A 22,322-nucleotide genomic window follows, 5' to 3' on the forward strand; every position below is an offset into this window, starting at 1 on the left:
GTATATATGTACCACATCTTTATTCAGTCCTCTTTAAAAAACACTTTGGTTGTCTCCATGTCTTGGTCACCAGGAATGATGCTATAATAAACATAGGGGTTCATATATCTTTGTGAATGCATGTTTTCAAAAATTTTGGGAGTATACTCAGGAGAGGGATATCTGAGTCATATGGTAATTCCATTCTTAATTTTTTGAAGAACCACCAGACTGTTTTCCGTAGCGGTTGTACCAGTCTACATTCCCGCCAGCAGTGAATGAGGGTTCTTTTTTCTCCACAGCCTCTCCAACACTTGTTATTACTTGTCTTGTAGATAATAGCCATTCTAACAAATGTGAAGTAGTATCTCATTGTAGTTTTAACTTGCATTTCCCTAATAGTTAGTGAATTTGAACATCTTTTCATATATCTGTAGGTCATGTGTATGTCTTGGAACAGGTGTCTGTTCAGGTCTTCTGCCTATTTTAATTGAATTATTTATTTGTTTGCTGTTGAATTGTATGCATTTTTATATTTTTTGGTTATTAACCCCTAGTCAGAGCTGTTGTTAGCAAATATCATGTCCCATTCAGGCTACCTTTTTGTTTTGTTGGCAGTTTCTTTTGCTGTGCAGAAGCTTTTTAGTTCGATATATTCCTATTCATTTATTTTTGCCTTTGCTTCCCTTCCCTTTGGGGTCAAATTTATAAAATATTCTCTACAACCAAGCACCGTAAGTTTAGTACCTATGTTTTCTTCTATGTAATTTATTGTTTCAGGTGTTATATTTAGGACTTTGAATCATTTTGAATTAATTTTTTTTACATGGCAACATATTGTAATCTATTTTTATTCTTTTGCATGTGGTTATCCAATTTTCCCAGCACCATTTATTGAAGAGGCTTTCTTTTATCCATTGTGTGTTTCTGGCTCCTTTGCTGAAAATTATCTGCCCATATACATGTGATTTTATAGCTGGGCTATCAATTCTGTTCCATTTATTTGTGTGTCTGTTTTTCTGTCAACACCATGTTTTTTTGATCATTGTAGCTTTGTGGTATATGTTTTGTTGATTTTAGAGAGGGATGAAGGGAGACAGAGAAAAGCATTGATGTGAGAGAGATACATCAGTCAGTTGCCCCTCATATGCTCCCCACCTGGGGATCAAACCTGCAAGCAACCTAGGTATGTGCCCTGACCGGGATTCGAATCATATAGGCTTCTAGTGTACATTTCTATGATATAAGATCTGTATATTGCACTGTGTGCTCACCACCCAAAGTCAAATCATCATCCATCACCATATATTAGGCCCCCTTTATCCCCCATCACCCCTCCCACTCCAGTGCACGGAATAATGCTCCAACCAACTGAACCACCCTGGACAAGGCTACATAGTATAATTTGAACTCAGGTAGTGTGATACCTCTGACTTAATTATTTTTTCTCAGGATTGCTTTGCCTATTTGGGGTCTTTTGTGGTTTCATACAAATCTGATTTTTGTGTTCTATATCTTTTAAAAAATTACATTGGGATTTTGATGGGGATTGCATTAAAGCTCTATATTGCTATGGGTAATATGGCCATTTTAACCATGCTGATTGTTCCAATCCATGAACTTGGAATATCTTTCCATTTTGTTGTGTCTTTTTCCATCTTTTAAAATAATGCTTTGTAGTTTTTTGTGTATAGCTCTTCCACATCCTTTGTTAAGTTTATTTCTTTATATTTTATTCTTTGAGTTATAATTCCAAAAGAACTTCTTTTAAAATTTATTTTTCTGGAGTTTTGTTGTTAGTATATAGGAAAGCAGTGGATTTTTTTAACATTGATTTTGTTTCCTGCAATGTTACTGTATTCTTTATTGTTTCTAGTAGTTTTTGATGGAGTCTTTAGGGTTTTCTATATACAAAATCAAGTCATCTGCAAAAAGTTTCACTTTTATTTCTTCTTTTCTGATTTGGATGCCTTTTATTTCTTTCTCTTCCCTGATTGCTCTGGCTAGGACTTCCAGAAGTATGTTGAATAAGAGTGGGAAGAGTGGGCATCCTTGTCTTATTCCTGATTTCAGAGGAAAAGCTTTCAATTTTTCACCATTGAGTAGGATATTGGCTGAGGGTTTATGTTGAGGTACTTTCCTTCTATCCCAATTTTATAGAGTGTTTTAATCCTAAATGGATGTTGTATTTTATTAAATGTTTTTACTGCATCTATTGATAAGATCATGTGACATTTATCCTTTCTTTTGTTAATGTGGTATATTATACTAATTGATTTGCATACATTGAACTATCCTTGTACCTCTGAAATGAAACCCATTTGGTCATGGTTTATTAATTTTTCAGTATATTATTTTATTACATGTGTTAGTATTTTGTTTAGCAGTTTTTTGCATCCATGTTCATCAGAGATAATGGTCTGTAGTTTCCTTTTTTTGTATTATTCTTGATAGGTTTTGGTATCAAGGTTATGTTGACCTCATAAAATGTGTTAGAAAGTATTGCCTCTTCTTTAATTTTTTGGAAGAGCTTAAGAAGTGTAGATTTCAAATCTTTGAATGTTTGGTAGGATTCATTAGTGAACTTATCTTGTCCTGGACTTTTAGTTTTTGGGAGTTTTTTTTGTTTTTTTATGAATTTTTATTTATTTTTTTGTTACAGATATTTTACCTTTTTACCCCATTGGCACCCCCCACCCCACCCCCCCTCCACCCTGTCCCCGGCTTAGTTGTCCATGTCCATTGGTCATGCATACATGCATATGAGTTCTGTGGTTTATCTCTTCCCACCCCCCCACCCCCCATCCCCTCTTCTGAGGGATGTCAGTCTGTGACCTACTTCCATGTGTCTGGGTCTACTGTATTCCTCAGACTGTTATGTTCATTATATTCCGTATATAAGTGAGATCATGTGGTATTTGTCTTTTTCTGCTTGGCTTCTTTCACTTAGGATAATACTTTCCAGGTCCCTCCATATCGTCTCAAAGGATAAGAGATCTTTCTTTCTTACCGCTGCATAGTACTCCATTGTGTATATGTACCACAGCTTTTTTATCCATTCGTCTACTGATGGACACTTGGGCTGTTTCCAGATCTTAGCTATGGTAAATAGTGCTGCTATGAACATGGGGGAGGTTTTTGATGATTGTTTCAATTTCCTCACTGCTGATTGTTCTAAATAGACTTTCCAGTTCTTCATAATTCAATCTAGGAAGGTTATACATTTCTAGTAACTTATCCATTTCTTGTAGATTATTGAATTTGGTGACATATACTCTTTCATACTATTCTAGTATGATCTTTTATATATCTGTGATGTCTGTTGTAACTTCCCTTTCATTTCTGATTTTGTTTATACGAGTCTTTTCTATTTTTTCCTTAGTGAGTCTAGCCAGGGGTTTGTCAATTTTATTATTTTTTTTCAAAAAATCATTTATTTTTATAGTCTTTTTGTTTCCATTTTATTCAATTCTACTCCAATTTTTATTCTTTCATTTCTTCTGCTGCCTTTGGGTTGCTTTTGTTCTTTAAGATGTAATGTTAGGTTGTTTACTTGGGATTTCTCTTGTTTCTTGAGATAGGCCTATAATGATAGAAATGTCCCTCTTATTACTGGCTTTTGCTGCATCCCAGAAGTTTTGATATGATGTATTGTTCTTCTCATTTGTCTCTATAGATCTTTTGATTTCACCTTTTATTTCTTCTTTGACACAGTCATTTAAAAACTTATTTTTCATTGATTTTTTTAGAGAGAGAAGAAGGGAGAGGAAGAGAGAGGAAGGGGAAGGGAGAGAGATAGAAATATCGATGAAAGAGAACATTGGTTGGCCACCTCCTGCATGCCCCCCTACCCTGAGGATTTGGCCCACAACCTAGGCATGTGCCCTGACCGGGACTCAAACAGGTGACCTCTTGGTGCATGGTCAATGCTCAACCACTGAGCCATACTGGCCTGGTGACCCAGTCATTTTTAGTACTATATTTTTAATCTCTACATATTTGTGGGTTTATTTACTTCCTTTTTGCAATTGATTACTAAATCCAAGGCATTGTGGTCAGAGAATATGCTTGCTATAATTTCAATCTTCTTCAATTTGTTGAGGCTACTTTTGTGACAATATGTGGTCTATCCTTAAGAATGTTTCATGTGTACTGGAGAAGAATGTACAATCAAATATTCTGGGATAAAAGGCTCTGTAAATGTCAATTATGTTCATTTGGTCTAGTGTGCCATTTAAGGCTGATATTTCTTTTTTCTTTTTTTTTTTTTATCCTCACCTGAGGACACTTTTTCATTCTTTGTTCAGATAGAGCAGGAGGGAGAGAGAGAGAGAAACATCGATGTGAAAGGGACACATCGAGTGGCTGCCACCCGCACGACCAACCAGGGTCGGGGACAAACTGCAACCGAGGTACATGCCCTTAGCGGGAACCGAACCCGGGTCTCTCCAGACCGCAGGCCGACACTCTAACCGCTGAGCCACACCGGCCAGGGCAAGGCTGATATTTCTTTATAGATTTTCTGTTTGGATGATCTGTCTAGAGCTGTCAATGAAGTATTAAGGTCCCCAACTATGATTGTGTTTTGGTCTGTTTCTCCCTTTAGCTCTATGAGCAATTGCTTTATATATTTCAGTGCCCAATGATAGGGTGCATATATATTAAGTAGCATTATATCTTCTTGATGTAGTGTTGTTTTTATCATTATGAAATGTTCATCTTTGACTCTCGTTATCTTTGTTATATTGAAATTTATTTTGTCAGTTATAAGTATGGTTATGCCTGCTTTTTTTTTTTTTTTGTGGATGTTACTTCCTTGGAGAATCATTTTCCACCCTTTCACTTTGAAGCTAACCTTGTCTTTGCAGCTTAGATGTGTCTCCTGAATACAGCATATGGCTGGGTTTTGTTTTCTGGTCCAATCTGCTACTCTATGCTTTTCTATTGGTGAATTCAGTCCATTTACATTTAGGATAACTATTGATGTATGAGGATTTCCTATAGCCATTTTATCTTTTCTGATAGCTCTGTGCCTCCATTAGTTCTTTTCCTTTGTGTTTTTGTCTATTATATTTTATTGGTGGCATTCCATACTTCTTTCCCGTTTCCTCTTTTTATCAGGCTATGTGTCCTAGTTTGTGTGTGTGCGTGTGTGTGTGTGTGTGTGTGTGTGTATGGTTACCTCAGAAAATTTCATATGTATAGTAGTTATTATTTTTCCTTTTGAGTGCATCTGATCTTCATGTTCCTTTGCAAGTTCAGACCTAACTCTCTGCCCTTTTATGTTTTCATTGTCACAAATTATCCTTTATTTTGCTGTAAGTTTGTTGGTGATCTTACTCGTAGTGCTGTGACATTTTGTTCTTTATTTCATGTAGAATAACCTCTTGAGTATTTCCTGCAATGGAGGTCTTCTGGTGATTCGTTCCCTCAGCTTTTGTATGTCTGAAAAAGTTGTTATTTCTCCTTCATATTTAAAGGATAACCTTGCAAGATATATTATTCTTGGCTGGTGATTTCTCTCTTTCAGTTTGAATATTTGGTTTCACTCTCTTCTGGCTTATAGAGTTTCTGCTGAGAAGTCCAATGATAACTTGATGGACTTTCCTTTATAGGTCGCTTCCTTCTTTTCCCTAGATGCCTTGAGATTCATTTCTTTGTTATTAATTTTTCACAGTTTTAACACAGTGTGCCTTATAGAAGGCCTCTTTGGATTGGGGTAACTAGGTCTTCTGTTTGCTTCTTTGATTCGAGGATCTAGCTCTTTCCATATGTTTGGGAAATTCTCATCAACTATTTGTTTGAATAGGCTCTCCGTTCTTTTCTCCCTCTCTTCTTCTTCTGGTGTGCCTATTTTTCTTATATTGCTCTTTCTGATGGAGTTAGATCATTCTCATGGAGTTCTTTCTTTTTTTTATTTTGTACTCACCTCTCTCTTCTTCCCACGGCATCATTTCTAGACTTCTATCTTCAATAGCACTAATTCTTTCCTGCATTCGGTCAGCTCTATTTCCTATGCTTGCTAGTTCATTCCTGGTATCTTTTACTGATTTCTTCATATCCAGGGTTTCTATTAGGTTCTTTTTTTCCCCATCTTTGTACTTGTTTTGTTCATTAATTTGTTTTCTGAGTGCATTAAATTGCCTATCTGTGTTTTCTCACATCTAATTGAATATTTTCAGAACTGCAATCTTGAATTCTCTGTCATTTACACCACATATTTCCGTGTGTTCAATTTTGCTTTCTGGAGATTTTTAACTTTTCTAAGCTTCCTCACTACCTTGGTTATTCATGGTATTTGATGGATTCATTCTCTGTCTAGGTGTGTATATACGAGTGATATTTAGATTGCTACAGAGAGGTCTTTCAATTATTTTTTGGTAGGTGGTGCTGAATCACAAACTTTTTAGCTCTGTGAAATCTCACAGTTGATGCTTACGGCTGCCTTCAATGTAGCTGTGATGCTTGGGGTGGGATTGTCTCGGGTAGTTTGGCCACCTTCTTTGTTTTGCCCTCTTGGTAATGGCAACCTCAGACCTCCACTGGGTATTCCCCCGCGTGTGCCCCAACCAGGGATCAGTCACAGAGTGCACCTTTTTTTCAGGGAAATTAGTGAGTCTATAGAAACAATCCTTGGGTTTGCAAATAAGGTGCTCTGCAACCCAATACCAACAGCAGTGGGAGGTGAGTTTTGGGAGTCTATCAGGTGGCAGAGCTCAGTGGCTTTCTTTCTTTGTCTGGACTGCCAACTGCCTGACAGCCACAGCAGAACCCCTGTGCTGTGTCTTTGCCCAGGTTTCTCGGCTAAGTTTCAGTTTGTACTGCTCACTCCTACAGGAGTGCCCACTGAGTCTCTCTGCTCCTGCCTGCTGAAGGAAATGCCAAGCACAACTGGCTTCCTCCCCTTTCCAGGCTGAGTTCCACAGTGAGCTCCAGGCTTCAGAGCTGCATCCTTGGCTAGTCTAAGCCCTCCTCCCTTCTCACCTCCCCTGTTTGTCCCACTTGCCCACATTTATATGCTTCAATGCACAGGTTTCTCATGCATTCCTGTGTGTTGAGCAGGGAATAATTTGTTGAGTTACAGCTGTTCAAATTATTGAAATTTCAGGGGGAGATACAAGGGGGATCTCCCATGCTGCCATTGCAATGACGTCAATCAACAAACAGGTTTTCTTCATGGGATTTATAAATTTTGTGCCACTTATGCAAAACAATGTGAAAATATACAAGCATATATTTGACAAACTAGTTCTTAATATTGTGATGATTAGAATACTGATGTTGTAATTATACATAACTATTAAGAACATTTAATTTAAGAAATTTATTATGGATTAATTAAATATTTTATAGAAAAAACATTCTCTGTCCCGGCATATCTATCTCCCAGTCACGTTTATTGCATATATGCATAATCACTGCAATTTCGTTCATTTATTGATCAAATTAACTGAATGGTTGTTAGATTTATCCATCAATTTGTGGTGCATAAACATAGTGAACAACTTCAGAGTTTTATAGCAATGTTCATAATTACAAAAGTTTTGAAAGCCATAACAGTTACTGTATATGTATGCAAAATAAATATTTTATATTTATATAAATTCATTATTTCAAACTAAAAAATATAAACAATAGTAAGAAATTGATATTTGATAGGTCTTAGTGGTAATTTGGAAAACTCATTATTTTGCCCTGTGACTACCAAACCTTTTTGTTGGCAGAATTTAACATAAATTCTTAAGGTCTGATAGATTGTAGGTATAGTAAATCCATATCATTTGTCTGTACGGAAAGACTAAACATGTACCAGTTGTCACTATTTGTGAGTTCCTTTCCAGAGTTCTCAAGTGTTTACTTTTGGGAGAACTTCTTATTTAAAGAGTAGTATCACCCTCTAGGTTTTGGCATGAACTTTATATCAATCTAAATGCTTACAATAGGAATAAACTCCACCACCCACCTGTGTTTATAATCCTTTATGAACTTTCTAGGAAAGGAAATGGAAACTAATTTTTCTTGAGCCTCTGCCATGTATCTGACGTGGTGCTGAGCCCTTTTGCTTTCTTTTTAATTCTCATGATATTCCACTAATTTCACAAGAACAAAAATATGCTTTTGTCTAAAGTTATGTGTTGAGATCAGGTATTGTGGGTGTGTGTACTTTCAGGATAAGCGAGAGATAAACATTTCAAATGTTATGGATTCAACCAATATGAAAATCTTGGTGCACAGATGGCATTTCCTTTTGTGTTTTCTTTTGTGTCAGGAACGCATCCCAGAGAGTCCTTCTCCTGCTCCCTCTCTGGAAGAGAGTCATCGCCCTGGGAGCCAGACCTCCTCCCACCCCAGCAGCAGTGTATCCAGTTCTCCTTCTCAGATGGATCACCATTCAGACAGAATGGGTGAGTATCTCACCTGAAGCATGGAATTTAACGATACTCTTTCAGGAAAATCCTTCATTAGGTAATGGAGAAGGGAGGAAAAAAAAATGGAGGAGATGATGCTTCCATAGTATAAAAGGTTTTTGAAGTGGTCTTTTATTTTTATTGCTGAAGCAATATGAGTGACATACTGAAACTTAAAATGTTAGAAGTTTGTTCTCTCAAAGGTCTTTCATTTATTGTATCACTGGATCTCATGGGAATAATATGATGGGGTTTTTGTAGAGTATGTTAATTCAATATGTTGGTATTTAACAGTTAGTGTGATACAATGCACTTTTTACATTCACAGCATTCTTAAAAAATGGAAGATAAAATGTCCTTTAAGCAGTTGACCATTTGAGTGATTAGTGAGTCAGTGTAAGATTTTGTACAATCTCATAATTTGGATCACAAATATTTGATATACTTTCCCCTACATTTATTGTTTTATTGTCTCAGAAGTCTTACATCATTGACACAATTTCAGAAATACAATGTTATTGTTAGTGATATGGCATTTTGAGGACTTGTATCTAGCTATACTGCTGGCACTAACTGGTTAGGAAACCTCAGGTATGTCACTTAACCACCATCAGTGTCTTTACCTAATATGAAAATAATGCCCTGCCTAATACACTGGATTTTTGTGAGGTCAAATAAAATAATATGTGGAAAAACACTTCAGAACTTTAAAGTGCTAAGGAAATGTGAGGGATTAACACCATTTTTCTCTGTGTGGCATTGCCTTGATTGCTTATCATCTCCTGCCGTCTGCTCTCACTCAGGTATACAGACATTACTAAGTGCACTCATTCAGTTGTAACAACGTCCCATTTGGTACATAATTATGAACCACATGAGCTAAGTAAAATCTTTGTTAATCTTCTGTACTTACACAATCCAATTTCCTAAGTTTCTATTTCCTTTAGGGAAAATAAAATCTGCTCTTCTTTTAGTCGTACTATAGGGAGTTCCATTATTTGAACTCTAAGTTTTTATACTTAACAGTAATGATCGCTTCAATCCTCTCCAAAATAATATTTTGGGGGGTTGGGGAGGGGAGGAACTGAGGGATTAGGGAAGGAGTTCGGTTCTGAATTTGTGCTGGAGAAGAATGAAAATCATTTCTGTCTTGTAGAAATTCACCCAAGTCTCAGCCTTCAACATGACATTTTGTTTATGATTTTTTAGCTTCATAGTGAGCTCAGTGGATCTCAAATCTGGCTCCCCATTCTAATCACCTGTGGAGCATTTACGACTCTGAATGTCCAGGCCACATGCTAAGAGTTTGATTCACCTGGTTTGTTATAGAGCCTGGCAGCAGTGCTTTGTTTTGCTTTTCAGTATCACCTTAGATTTTATTTTATTTTTTAAATTGTTTTTATTAATTTGTTTTTGTTACAGATGTTTCTCCTTTTTCCCCCACTGACACCCTCCTCCCCATTCCCCCGCCCCATCCCCAGCTTTGTTGTCCATGTCCATTGGTTGTGCATACATGCATGTAAATTCTGTGGTTTATTTCCCCCCCCAACAACCCCTCTTCTGAGGTCTGTCAGTCTGTACTCCACCTCTATGTCTCTGGGTCAATTTTGTTCATCAGTTTGTGTTCTCACCTCAGATTTTAATGTGCAGCTGAAGTTAAGAACCACTAAACTAGAACTTGAGGCTAACGGCCTTAAGGGAGTAAATTTAATTCCTGGAAGAGTTGACAGTGGTCTTCTAACTTTACTGTTGTGTGGACACAGACTACCTGTTTGTTACAACATTGTGGGCAACTGATAGGAGGGAGTCTGAGCAAGACAAGTGGATACAGCTGGATAACCACTGATGAATCAAGTAACCGAAACACCCATTCTTCTGTGGGGTTGCTCTCTGTTTTGATGAGGAACTGAGAAGAGAGGAAGGGGAGAGGATTATCTATTGAGTTCTGGCTAAAAGCAGAATACAAAGGAAAATGTACTTTGTGATAGATATATTATGAAATAATTGTACCTTACACTTAGAAGTAAAATCAAATCTTTCCAAAGGAATGTAATATGCTAAATAAATCTTGAAAACATAATACACTTCTAATTCCCCTGGCAGTAATTAGGCTCTCAATCACATTCGATTGTCCAAGCAGATAGTGAGATTGTCTATAAATGAGTAAAAACGTTTGATGATTTTTATTTTAAAGTGACCATATTTTATTCATAGAGCTATATAATGTTTTAATAAAATATAACTAAAGAAAATTAAGTGCTAAACTATAAAAATGTGCATGATTTCCCTCTTTCAATATAAAATTTTTTATGCAGATATACTTATAATAATTACCAGAAAGTTATATTTTATCTATTAATTTTACTGTATATATGTACTAAAACTATAAAGTGACATATGCATAATTATTTTAAAATTATGAACTTAAGTGGTAAATTATTTTCAGAAGCATTTTGGCGAATATATGATTAATTACAGCAGTAAATGGCTAATTTGCATATAAATTTTAAAAATAAATATTTAAAATGATTTAAAGGAATTATATTGGCAATTATATATATTATATATTTATTTTATTTTATTTATTTACTTTTTGTACGTGCCCCTTGTGGGAACCGAACCTGGGACTCTCTGGTCTGCAGGCCGACGCTCCAACCGCTGAGCCAAACTGGCCGGGGCTTAATTTTATTTATATAAATCACATAATTAAACTGCTAATTGATTTTTACATTATATGATTATCAGACCAACAACATTTTTGAACTGTTTCAGAAGTGTATAAAATTCATGTTAGTTGTTATTGAAATAAAAGAACTATTTATATAATGCTTTTTGCCTTTCTTTTGAGTGACTTGCAAGAAAATCACTCAGTTATATCTGTTATTTACAGTTATGATGTCCAACAATAGAGAGGAACTTATTGTTGATCAGGATAATGGACCAACCATCAAAAAATTCCAAAGGGATAATAAAGGTAAAATGATTTTTGCTTATTTAATGCACATATATAGATCAGATACTAACTCAATGAACATCCCAGTGCTGTATATCGCATCGACATTTCCCTAAGTCAGGATCGATCCATACTGGCTTTAGATAAATTATTTTTGTAGTAAAAAATAGTGTTTACCTGAAGCTTGTTTATTTGATGTTGTAAATCACATAATCAGCCTGAAGTTTGTCTGTGCATGTGGTTGGAAATGTAACCCTAAATCCCTTTTATTATGCCTGATTAGAGATATCTGACTAATTTTTTAAAAATTTTACATGCGCTCTGTTAACTATTTTTAAATGACTCACCATTTTATGGTTATATTTGAGAAACTGATTTGCTCTCATGAGGTAGTCCCCTCAACCCTCAAAAGTGATTTTTAAAAAGTATGCTAATTTGGACATTTCAAATGAAAGCTTAGCAAGGTACCCAGTCAAGTATTTCCCTAGAATGTTGGTAGATATGACAGTTTATCACCTCTAAACAATACCTAGTTTTTTCTTAGGATATCTATTTAAAGAAGGTAGAGAGAGTAAGAATTTCACAGTCATGCCATCTTGGTATCAAAGCTGAATACAACTTTGCTTGAAAGGCTGAAAGGTAAGAAAACGGGAAACTATATCAGCATATTTCAAAATATTTTTGAAAATATATCAAACGGCCATCAAATGGTTGTAAGCACATGTCATAAGTTATGAATTATGACTGTCAACATGAGATAAGCAGTAACTCTAAGCTGAAGAATGTAAACTAACATGTAATATCCGATCATCAGATGGTCTGCTTGTACTTCACTATAGGGTGCATTTTTTTCTATCTCTACTAAAGATGCTCATAATATAGAGAAAAAAACAAAACACCTTCATGAACGAAAGAGTTAATGATACATATTTCTTTCTTCTCTAGACTGAAATTCCTAATAACCTGGATGAGAATTTTAGTTAGAATTTGGAATAATGTATGATTTTAATTTCATTGATCCATGGTTGGTTTCCTTGCCACATGTTTAGTATTTTCTCATCCAAGCACTGAAAGGCTCTGAGATGTAGATGATTGATTTCAGAATAGTCCGAATGGAAGAAATCAAGTTCACTATATTAGACTACCCAAATTCTTACACAGGTAATGAAATTCTAGCTAAAGATGAGACTTCATTTCTAATGCAATAACAGTTTGTTCCTGAGACCTTTCCCACCAAGTCATGACTATTTAAAGAACAGCTTGGTAGTAAAGCAGCTTTTCTAGGAAAAATATCAAGCTGTACCTGATACATATGATTTCACTGGAACTGCAGACCCTGTAAGTCAAAATGGCATTTAGGACTGGCCTGGGTGCCTCAGTGTTCAAGCACATACTGCTGTGTCTTATTAGAAATCAGTTGGAGGGCTTGTACTGATATACAGTAACTGATTTTCATAAAATACACAGTGGTATCTACTGGCTCTCCTGAATCTCTTGCTGTGGAATGGCACATTTTTACTCACTTCAAAGAGGTTGGTCACACATCCTGATGAAGACAATAGACAGGAGTGGTATATTAAACTGCATCCCAGTTATAACGGGAAGTTGTTCTGTTTTTCAAAAAACGAGGTGGTCTATGTCAAGTTCTACCAGTTAGATTTGTGATATTAAGACAAAATATATTTTCCTCAAAGAAATTTTTGTTATTAAGTGGGAATGCAGTTAAAGTAGACGTCTCAACATTTATTAAGTATGACAAGTAAGCAGTTTATACAACTGTGGCAAACATATGTTTTCACATCTGTTTTGAGTAATATCATCATGATTTTAAAAATGATTTATAGCTCTGGAAATCATAAAATGCCAGCTTTGCTGTTATGTGGACATTTTTAGAAAATGAAGAAATATCATTAGAGTATGCTTCATGTAGCCTGTCCCATACTGTGTGTGCCTTGTAAGACTGGGTGACTGCGATACATGTCTCAAATGATAATTTGCATTTTGCCTTACATTTTTATATGCAGGCTACTCAATTCTTTATTATCTGGGCCTTCCTGGCAGTAATGTCCATCTGTACTATGTCCAAAATAAGTTACCAAAATGGCTATTTTAGTTTTGACTCAAAAAGTCGAGTTTGAATCAAGTACTATATTTTGACTACACAGTCAAGTGAAGCCTTTGATTTTGCTTTCCACAGACTTTGTCAAACAAATTGACCATGTTATGACATCGTATTACATGGTTTTTAACAACTCTGGTATTCTTTAGAGTTAGAGCAGTTTACTGTGTGAAAGCAAAGATACAAAACAAGACCCTTTCCCCTTGACAACCTCTGGTCTCTCAAACCACTAGCAAAAATGGGGGCTTTTGGTATTTTACATTTTGTATTGAATGTATTTATTGAAAACTTTATATGTACTAGAAGCACTGATGATCAAATCTTAAATGCTATAGAAACAGTGGAACAATAAATTTATCAGCTTGTCCAAAACCTGAGTCCTCTGATCCACAGGTTACAGATGAAAAGCTTAATAGTTTTAATGTCTTTTGATCATAAGAATCTAAAGTATATCTCATCTTGAATAAAAGTATTGTCATATTTATTTATATGCAGATAGGCTGATTTTAGTTTACAGGAGGGTTTGGACCACATATTGGTACTATAATAGTGTAAATATTCTGTATTTTATAAGATGCCTCTCTGTATCTATTCCTGAGAAAACTTAGATGCTACACTAGATCCTGAAGACCTAGTGACACTATTCAAGTGCTTGGAAATAATTATTGACCCTGGTTAAAATGAGAAGTATATCTTTTGAATCTTATTTTTTTAAATAACAGAGACTGATGTTTTGGGCCAACTAAAATACGTACATCATTGCAAATGTCCTTTATGATGAAGTTAAAATACATAATGGTGATTTCACTTGTGTGTGGAATCAAAAGAACAAAATAAACAAACAACGAAATAGAAACAGACTCATAAATACAGAGAACAGATTGACAGTGTCAGAGGGGAGGAGCGTTGGGGGACTGGGTAAAAAAGATGAAGGGATTAAACAGTAGAATTTGGTAATTACAGAATAGTTGCAGAGATATAAATTACAGCATAGGGGATATAATCAATAGTATTGTGATAACTATGTATAGGACCAGGTGGGTACTTGAAGTATTGGGGGAACCACTCTGTAAAGTACATGATTTTCTAATTACTTTGCTGTGCATCTGAAACTAGTACCAAAAATATTGAATGTAAACTGTACTTGATACATAAAAAATACATAATGAAAAGTAAAATACACTTTTTTTTTTTTTTTTGCATTGTGTGCCATTCAGTGATTCTAAATGGAAATGAGATAAAGGAATATCTTACTGGGAATTTTCTTTAAATTACCTTCATTTTTAAAACTTTCTATTTATAACAAAATATAGATTCACAATATGTTGCAAAATGAATATGGAGAGATCTCATGTACTGTTCAACCAGTGTCTCCCAAAGGCAATATCTTACATAATTATATAATAACAAATTAAGAAAATTTACATTGGTATATCTACAGACTTTATTCAAATTTCACCAGTTTTACACACATTCATTGGTATGTATGTCTGTGTATGTATCCCTTTAATGGAATTTGATCACACATGTAGATATGTGTAACCACCACCACAATGAAGATCTAGGACTGTGATAAGGGGTTAATATACAAAATATATACTGAAGTCATATATCTCAAAGCAAAAAATAATTTGATGAAAAAATGGGCGGAAGATCTATAAAGACATTTTTCAAAGAAGAAATATAGATGGGCAACAGGCATATTAAAAGATGCTCAGCATCATTAATCATCAGAGAAATGCAAATAAAAACCACAATGAGATATCACCGCACACCTGTCAGAATAGCTATTATCCAAAGGACAAGAAATAAGAAGTGTTGGTGAGGATGTGGAGAAAAAGAAACCCTTGTACATTTTTCGTGGGAACATAAATTGGTGCAGCCACTGTAGAAAATAGTATGAAGATTTCTGCTAGAGGGGGGTTGGGGACTGGGTAAAAATGGTGAAGGGAATGAGAAGTACAGATTGGTAGTTACAAAATAGCCATGGGGATGTAAATTACAGCATAGGAAATATAGTCAATATTATTGGAATAACTGTGCATGGTGCCAGGTGGGTGCTGCAAATATAAGAGGAACAATTTGCAAAGTATATGGTAGTCTAACCACTATACTATACACCTGAACCAAATGCAAACTCATATTGAATGAAACTTTAATTGAAAAATTAAAAATAAAACTTCATATGATCCAGAAATTCCACTTCTGAGTATTTACCCAAAGAGAAACGAAAACACTAATTTGAAAAGATATATAAACCCCTATGTTCATTGCAGCATTATTTGCAATAGCCAAGATATGGAAGCAACCTAGGCGTTAATTGTAGATGAGTATATAAAGAAGATGTAATATATATAAATATTAGTTTTTTCTTTGCATTTCTTGTCCTAGGTGATGTATCAGAGAAAATTCTGCTATGTAAAATGTCTGAGATTTTGTTGCCTACATTTTCTTCTAGGATTTTTATGGTTTCACTATTTATACTTAAGTCTTTTATCCATTTTGAGTTTATTCTTATGTATGGTGTAAGTCGGTGGTCTAGTTTCATTTTTGTGCATGTAGCTGTCCAATTTTCCCAGCACCATTTATTAAAGAGACTCTCTTTACTCCCTTGTGTGCTCTTGCTTCCTTTGTCAAATATTAATTGAACATAATGGCTTGGGTCAATGTCTGGAGCCTCTGTTCTGTTCCATTGATCTACATGCCTGTTCTTGTGCCAGTACCAGGGGGTTTTGATTACAGTGGACTTGTAGTATAGTTTGATATTTGGTATTGTGATCCCTCAATCTTTGTTATTCTTTCTCAAGATTGCTGCAGCTATTGGGGGGAGTTTTTAAATTTTTAAGTTCTTATTTCATGGTCCCACTGAACTTTGTTGCTCTCTTTCTATTTTGTTAACTGTGTTATCTTCCTCTTGTTCAAATTAGGTAACTTTTATTTTTCTATCTTTAAATTCACTGGTTCTTTTATCTACCCTCTCTACTCTCTCCATTGAGTGTATTTATTGACTTTAAAAATGTTGGTTATTGTAGTTTTTAGTTCTAAAATGTCCATTTGCTTCTTGAACTTTTTATTCTCAATTTTCTTTTGCTATAAGTTTCCATTTCTTTGCTATTATTTTCTATTCTTTCATTTGTTTTGCATATCTTTGTAATTGTTCATTGAAACACTTTTATAATGAACACTTTAAAATCCTTTTCAGATAATTATAATAGCTATGAAATCTTGGTGTTGGTGACTCTTCACTTTCTTTTATGATTCAAGTCTGATATTCCAGGTTCTTGATTTAACAAGTGATTTTTTTTTTAATTGAAACCTGGATATTTCGGGAATTATGAGACTCTGGATCATTTTTTTTTTAAACTTGCTTTTCTCGGTCCTGTACTGACACAGCTCTGGTGGGTTAAGGGAAGCAGCACTACCTCATTTCTACCAAGTGTGGATGGGTATCTAGATTCTTAACTCTTCTTCCATTAATATCCTGGGTGCTACATTACTGCTGGGTGGGGATAAGAGTTAAGATTACCGTTTCTGTTAATAATACTCAGTCTGGAATGATTTTCTGTTCTCCCATGTGTCCTTCCCTTACATTGCAGGGGTGTGTTGTCTCATTCCCACTGATCAGTGGTGGAAGTCGACTCTCCAGTACCTCTTCTGTAATGTGACCTCAGGTATAAGTGTGAAGGGTCCTGGACAGAAGGTGGTAATCCAGGCTTTCCAGGTAGTCTATGCTGACACTGTGTGTGATGGGGTTGACCTCATTGCTGCTAAACACTGATTAAAGTCTTGAATCTCCAATAAGCCTTCATCTTTGACACCACCCCCCAGGGGAGGGGGCGAGTTGTAGGGCATGGAACACCTTGTTATAGCCTGGCAAGAATGAAGGTTTAATTTCCCAGTTAATTTTTGCTGGTGAAGCTACAGATTTTTCTGGATATGTGATTGAAGTAGAGCATTCATTGTCTAAAAGTTTTCAGTATTGTTAAGTTTCACATTCCTGGTCCTTTAGAGAGACTACATTTTTCTGGGGGATGTTTTGTCTGGGTCCATTGGTTTGTCTCGATTGCTGCTTTTTGTGTATTCATTCAATTTTACATAATACAAAAATAAATCCCAGGGAATTCACTGCCGTGTTATTCCTCAGTTCCCATTGCCCCTAACTGGTTTGTCTTTCTACACTTTCAAAGTTTCATTATCTTTGTTTTATATAGATTGTCCAGGATTTAGCTGTACTTAGAGGTAGGGATGTGGGAAATCATATGTACTCCACCGTTTGGAGATAGAGAAGTCTCCCCACCTCTACTTTTCTTTTGTTTCTAATTGAGATGTACCACATATATAATAAAACTTGCCCAAAGTGTACAGTTCGGTGTTTTTTTATTATATTCTCAAGGTTGTACACACATCACTACTATATACTTTCATAACATTTTCATAAATCAAAAAGAAAACATGTACTTATCTCCCAGTCAGTGAAAACCACTAATCTGACTTCTATCTATGGATTTGACTAGTTTGAATGTTTTCTATGAATGGAATCATACAATATGTGGCCTTTGTGTTTGGCCTTTTTCACTTAGTATAATGATTTCAAGGTTCATCCATGATATAGAACAAATTGACACTTCATTTCCTTTTTATGTCTGTCAACTGATGGTCATTGGCACCAATTCAGCACCAACAGGACTCCCCAAAGTGGGAGTCTTATGAATAAGGAGACCCTATTCAGTGCAAAACAGCTCAGTGGTGATATAGCCAGGCCCTTCTCTGGCTGCACAGCTCTGATCTGCGCTGACCTGCCTTGTGCTGTGCTGGTCTGCTCCGCTGTGCTTTGGTCTGCTCCATTCTGTGCCAGTCTGCTCTGCCTGCGCTGGACTACTTTGTTCTACTCACGTGAGACATCTTTGGTGTTTCAGGTCAGACAGGAAAATACAGTCTTCAGTGTAAAGGGAAAGTACCCTCTCAGAACCAAAGAGGAGCTGACTTATATGGAAAGAAGTCTCCGCTCCTGATCCCTGATTGGTCTGTCCTCATGCAAATGAAGACTCTAACTACTTGCCATTTAATTGGTCCAAAAGGCTCTGTCCTTATTGGTCAGAATAGAGACACTCTGGTTGGTCAGAGCTACCTAGCTCTGATTGGATGGGGAAGTCACCAGTTCTATTGGTTGAAATAGGATTCCAGGCACTCATTTATAAGGGCCGGCTCACATGGCAGAAACACTTTGCAGGCAGGCTTCTCTACAAAGTGAAGTTTACATGGAGGCCCCTGTATAGGCTCTTAGGCTCTTTTTCTTAAAAAAAAAAAATTATTTTATTGATTTTTAGAGAGAGAGGGAAGGAGAAGGAAAGACAGATAGAAACATCAATGAGAGAGAACATTGATTGGCCGCCTCCTGCATGACCCCACTGGGGATCGGGCCCACAACCTGGGCATGTGTCCTGACCGGGAATCAAACCAGCGACATCTTGGTGCATGGGTCAATGCTCGGCTACTGAGCCAAACCAGTTGGGCTTTTTTATTTATATTTATATTTATATTTTAGCCCAGTTAGCTACCAGGAGCCTTTTCTTAGTAGATGTCTTCTTTCTAAGGGTTCACACTTCCAAATATTATTCTATTGTATGGGGTATATGACATTTTGTTTATTCATTCATCAGTCAATGGACATTTGGGATGTTTCCACCTTTTGGATATTATATATAATGCTGCTATGAACTTTTATGCACAGTTTTTGTGTTCACTTATGTTTTCATTTCTCCTGTTTGTATACCTTGGATGGGTTTTATGGTAACTCTACATTTAACTTCTTGAAGAACTCTCACCCTGTTTCCGAAGTGGTTACAGAATTTTACATTCTCACCAGCAATGAGGCTCACAATTTCTCCCCATCCTTTTCAATGCATTATTATCTGCCTTTTAAAATTTTTTTTATCCTCACCTGAGGATATTTTTGCATTTATCTTCAGATAAAGCAGGAAGGGGTGGAGGGAGAGAGAGAAAAACACCAATGTGAGAGAGACACATTGAGTGGCTGCCACCCACACGACCCCAACGGGGCCCAGGGACAAACTGCAACCGAGGTATGTACCCTTAGCAGGAACCAAACCCAGGACTCTCTGGTCCATGGGTCGACACTCTAACCACTGAGCCAAACCGGCCAAGGCTATTATCTACCTTTTTTATTATAGCCATTTTGCTGTGTATGAAGTGTAATCTAGTGGTTTTATTTGCATTCCCTGATGAGTAACGATGTTAGGCATCCTTTCATGTGCTTAGTGTCCATTTGCTTATCTTCTTTGGACAGATACCTATTTAAGTCCTTGGTCTAATTCTTAATTGGAATGTTTGTCTTTTTGTTTTCAAGTTTTAAGAGCTTATTATATATTCTGGATATAACACCTTATCAGATATATGATTTGCAAATATTTTATCTCATTCTGTGAATTTTATTTTTACTTTCTTCACAGTATTCACTGATGAACAAATGTTTTTAATTTTGGTAAAGTTCAATTTATCTGTTTATTACTTTTGCCACATATACATTTGTTGTCATACCTAAGTCATTTGTCAAAACCTGAGGATGCTCCTTGATGCTAGAGTCCCTTTTTTTGATCTAAGAGTGTTATAAGTTTAACTCTTATACTTAAATCTATGATTATTTTTGAGTAAACATTTGTGTTTGGTGTTAGGTAGGGAAAACATTTCATTGTTTTGCATGTGGGTATCCAATTTTCCTAGCACTGTTATTAAAAACACTATTATTTACCCATTGAATTGAGTCAGCACTCTTGTCAAAATTCACCTGAGCATACAAGTAAGGGTTTATTTCTGGATTCTCAATTATATTACATGATGTATGTCTATATTTATGCTAGTATCAAATGTTCTCATTACTGTAAACTTGCAGTGAGTTTTTTTTTTAATTGGGAAATGAATTTGGGAGTGCAGATATCTCTGCACATACTTGGTTTCAGTTATTTGTATATGAACCCAGAAGTGGAATTGATAGATTATGTAATAGTTAGATTTTGATTTTTTAAGGAATCCCCATTTGGTATTTTATAGTGGCTATACCAGTTTACACTCCCACCAACAGTGTACAAGGATTTCAGTTGTTTCATATCCTCATAAACTTGTTATCTTTTTTTAAATAACTCTCCTAACAGGTATAAGGTTATATCTCATTGTGGTTTTGATTTGAATTTTCCTGATATTAGTGATGTTGACCATAATTTTATAAACCTATTGGCCATTTGTGTGTCTTCTTTGAAGATCTGTCTATTTAAGTATCTTTGTACTTTAAAAATCAGGTTATTTTTTTGCTTTGTTTTTTTCCTATTGAGTTGTAGAAATTCCTTATATACTTAGGATATTAACTCTTTATCAGATTTATAGTTTGCAAAATCTTTCTCTAATTTCATAGGTTGCCTTTTCACTATATTGACTTTTATCATTCACTGGATGAGTCCCACATGTCTTTTATGTTTTTGTTACTTGTGTTTTGGGGGGGCATATCTAAGAAATCATTGCCTAGACCAATGTCATGAAGGATTTCTTCTATGATTACATCTTGGAGTTTTACAATCTCAGATCTTATGTTTAAGTCTTTAATCCTTTTTCTTAAATTGATTTTTTTGTGTATTGTGCAAGTTAGAGTCTAATTTCATTACTCCTCATATGCATACCTAGTTTTCCCAACACCATTTATTGAATAGATTATCTTTTGCCCACTGTGTATTTTTGGTAGCTTTGTCAAAGATTGGATGACTCTACATGCATGGCTTTATTTCTGGGCTCTCTATTGTGTTCCATTCATCTACATGTCTGTTTTTATGCCAGTACCATGCTGTTTTGATTACTGTAGCTTTGTGATATAATTTTGAATTTGTGGTCTTTTTTCCATTCCCTATGAATTTTAGAATTATTTTTTCTAGCTCTGTAAAAAATTGCATTGGGATTTTGATAAGAATTGCATTGAATTTGTAGATTGCTTTGGAAAGTATAGATAGTTTGACTAGGTCACGTCTTCCACTTTGTGAACATGAGCTTCCTTTCCATTTATTTCTGTCTTTTAAATTTAGTTTCATCCATACTTTGTAGTTTTAGTACACAAGTCTTTCTCTTCCTTGGTTAAATTTATTCCTAGATATTTCATTCTTTTTAATTCTATTATAATTGGTATTGTTTTCTTAATTTTTCTCTATGATAATTATTTATTAGTGTATAGAAACACCACTTATTTTTGTACACTAATTTTGTAACCTACAACTTTAGTGAACTTGTTTCTTAGTTCTAATAGGATTTATGTGGAGGTTTGAGGATTTCTTACATATTAGATTATGTCATATGAAAAAAGAAAATTTTATTTTGTTTTTTTTTTGTATGTTGAATTAATCATTTGTTTTGTTTTTGATAAAACCCTCTGGGTCATGTGTATAATCATTTTTATGTGTTGCTGAATTTTGATTGCTTATATTTTATGAAACTTTTTTGCATATATATTCATAATTAATACTGTTCCATAGTTTTTTCTTTTCTTTTCTTTTATGTCTTTGTCTGGTTTTGGCAGCAGGGAATTATAGCCTCGTAGGATGAATTGAAAAGCTGGCCTTACAGAATTATTTGGGAAATGTTCTCTACCTTCATTTTAAGCTAACAGATTTCATTAGTGGTAAAGTGTATTGTACAATTTCAGGTATTCCTTTGACAAAAGAGAATGAATTTTTTATAGTGATGAAAGAAGGATAGATGAAACAGGTGCACAGCACCTGAAACAGCAATAGACAAATGTGTTATGGGGATTAATTCTCCAGAAGTTTTCTACCAATTAAACTGAAAGCATCCAGATGGGGTGAACAAG

General features: G+C 35.3%; 1 protein-coding gene across 2 annotated transcripts in view; it reads left to right on the forward strand.

Annotated features, from left to right (window-relative positions):
- Positions 1-22,322, forward strand: part of DACH2 (dachshund family transcription factor 2) — a 563,669-nt gene that overhangs the window by 476,512 nt on the left and 64,835 nt on the right. For both annotated transcript variants that reach the window (XM_036271613.1, XM_036271612.1), the window contains one exon: positions 8,249-8,384. In XM_036271613.1, coding sequence (XP_036127506.1) covers positions 8,249-8,384 — 136 coding nt within the window. The remainder of the gene's footprint in view (positions 1-8,248; positions 8,385-22,322) is intronic.

This window comes from Molossus molossus, unplaced genomic scaffold (assembly GCF_014108415.1).
Source record: "Molossus molossus isolate mMolMol1 unplaced genomic scaffold, mMolMol1.p scaffold_m16_p_2, whole genome shotgun sequence".
Lineage (NCBI taxonomy): Eukaryota > Metazoa > Chordata > Mammalia > Chiroptera > Molossidae > Molossus > Molossus molossus.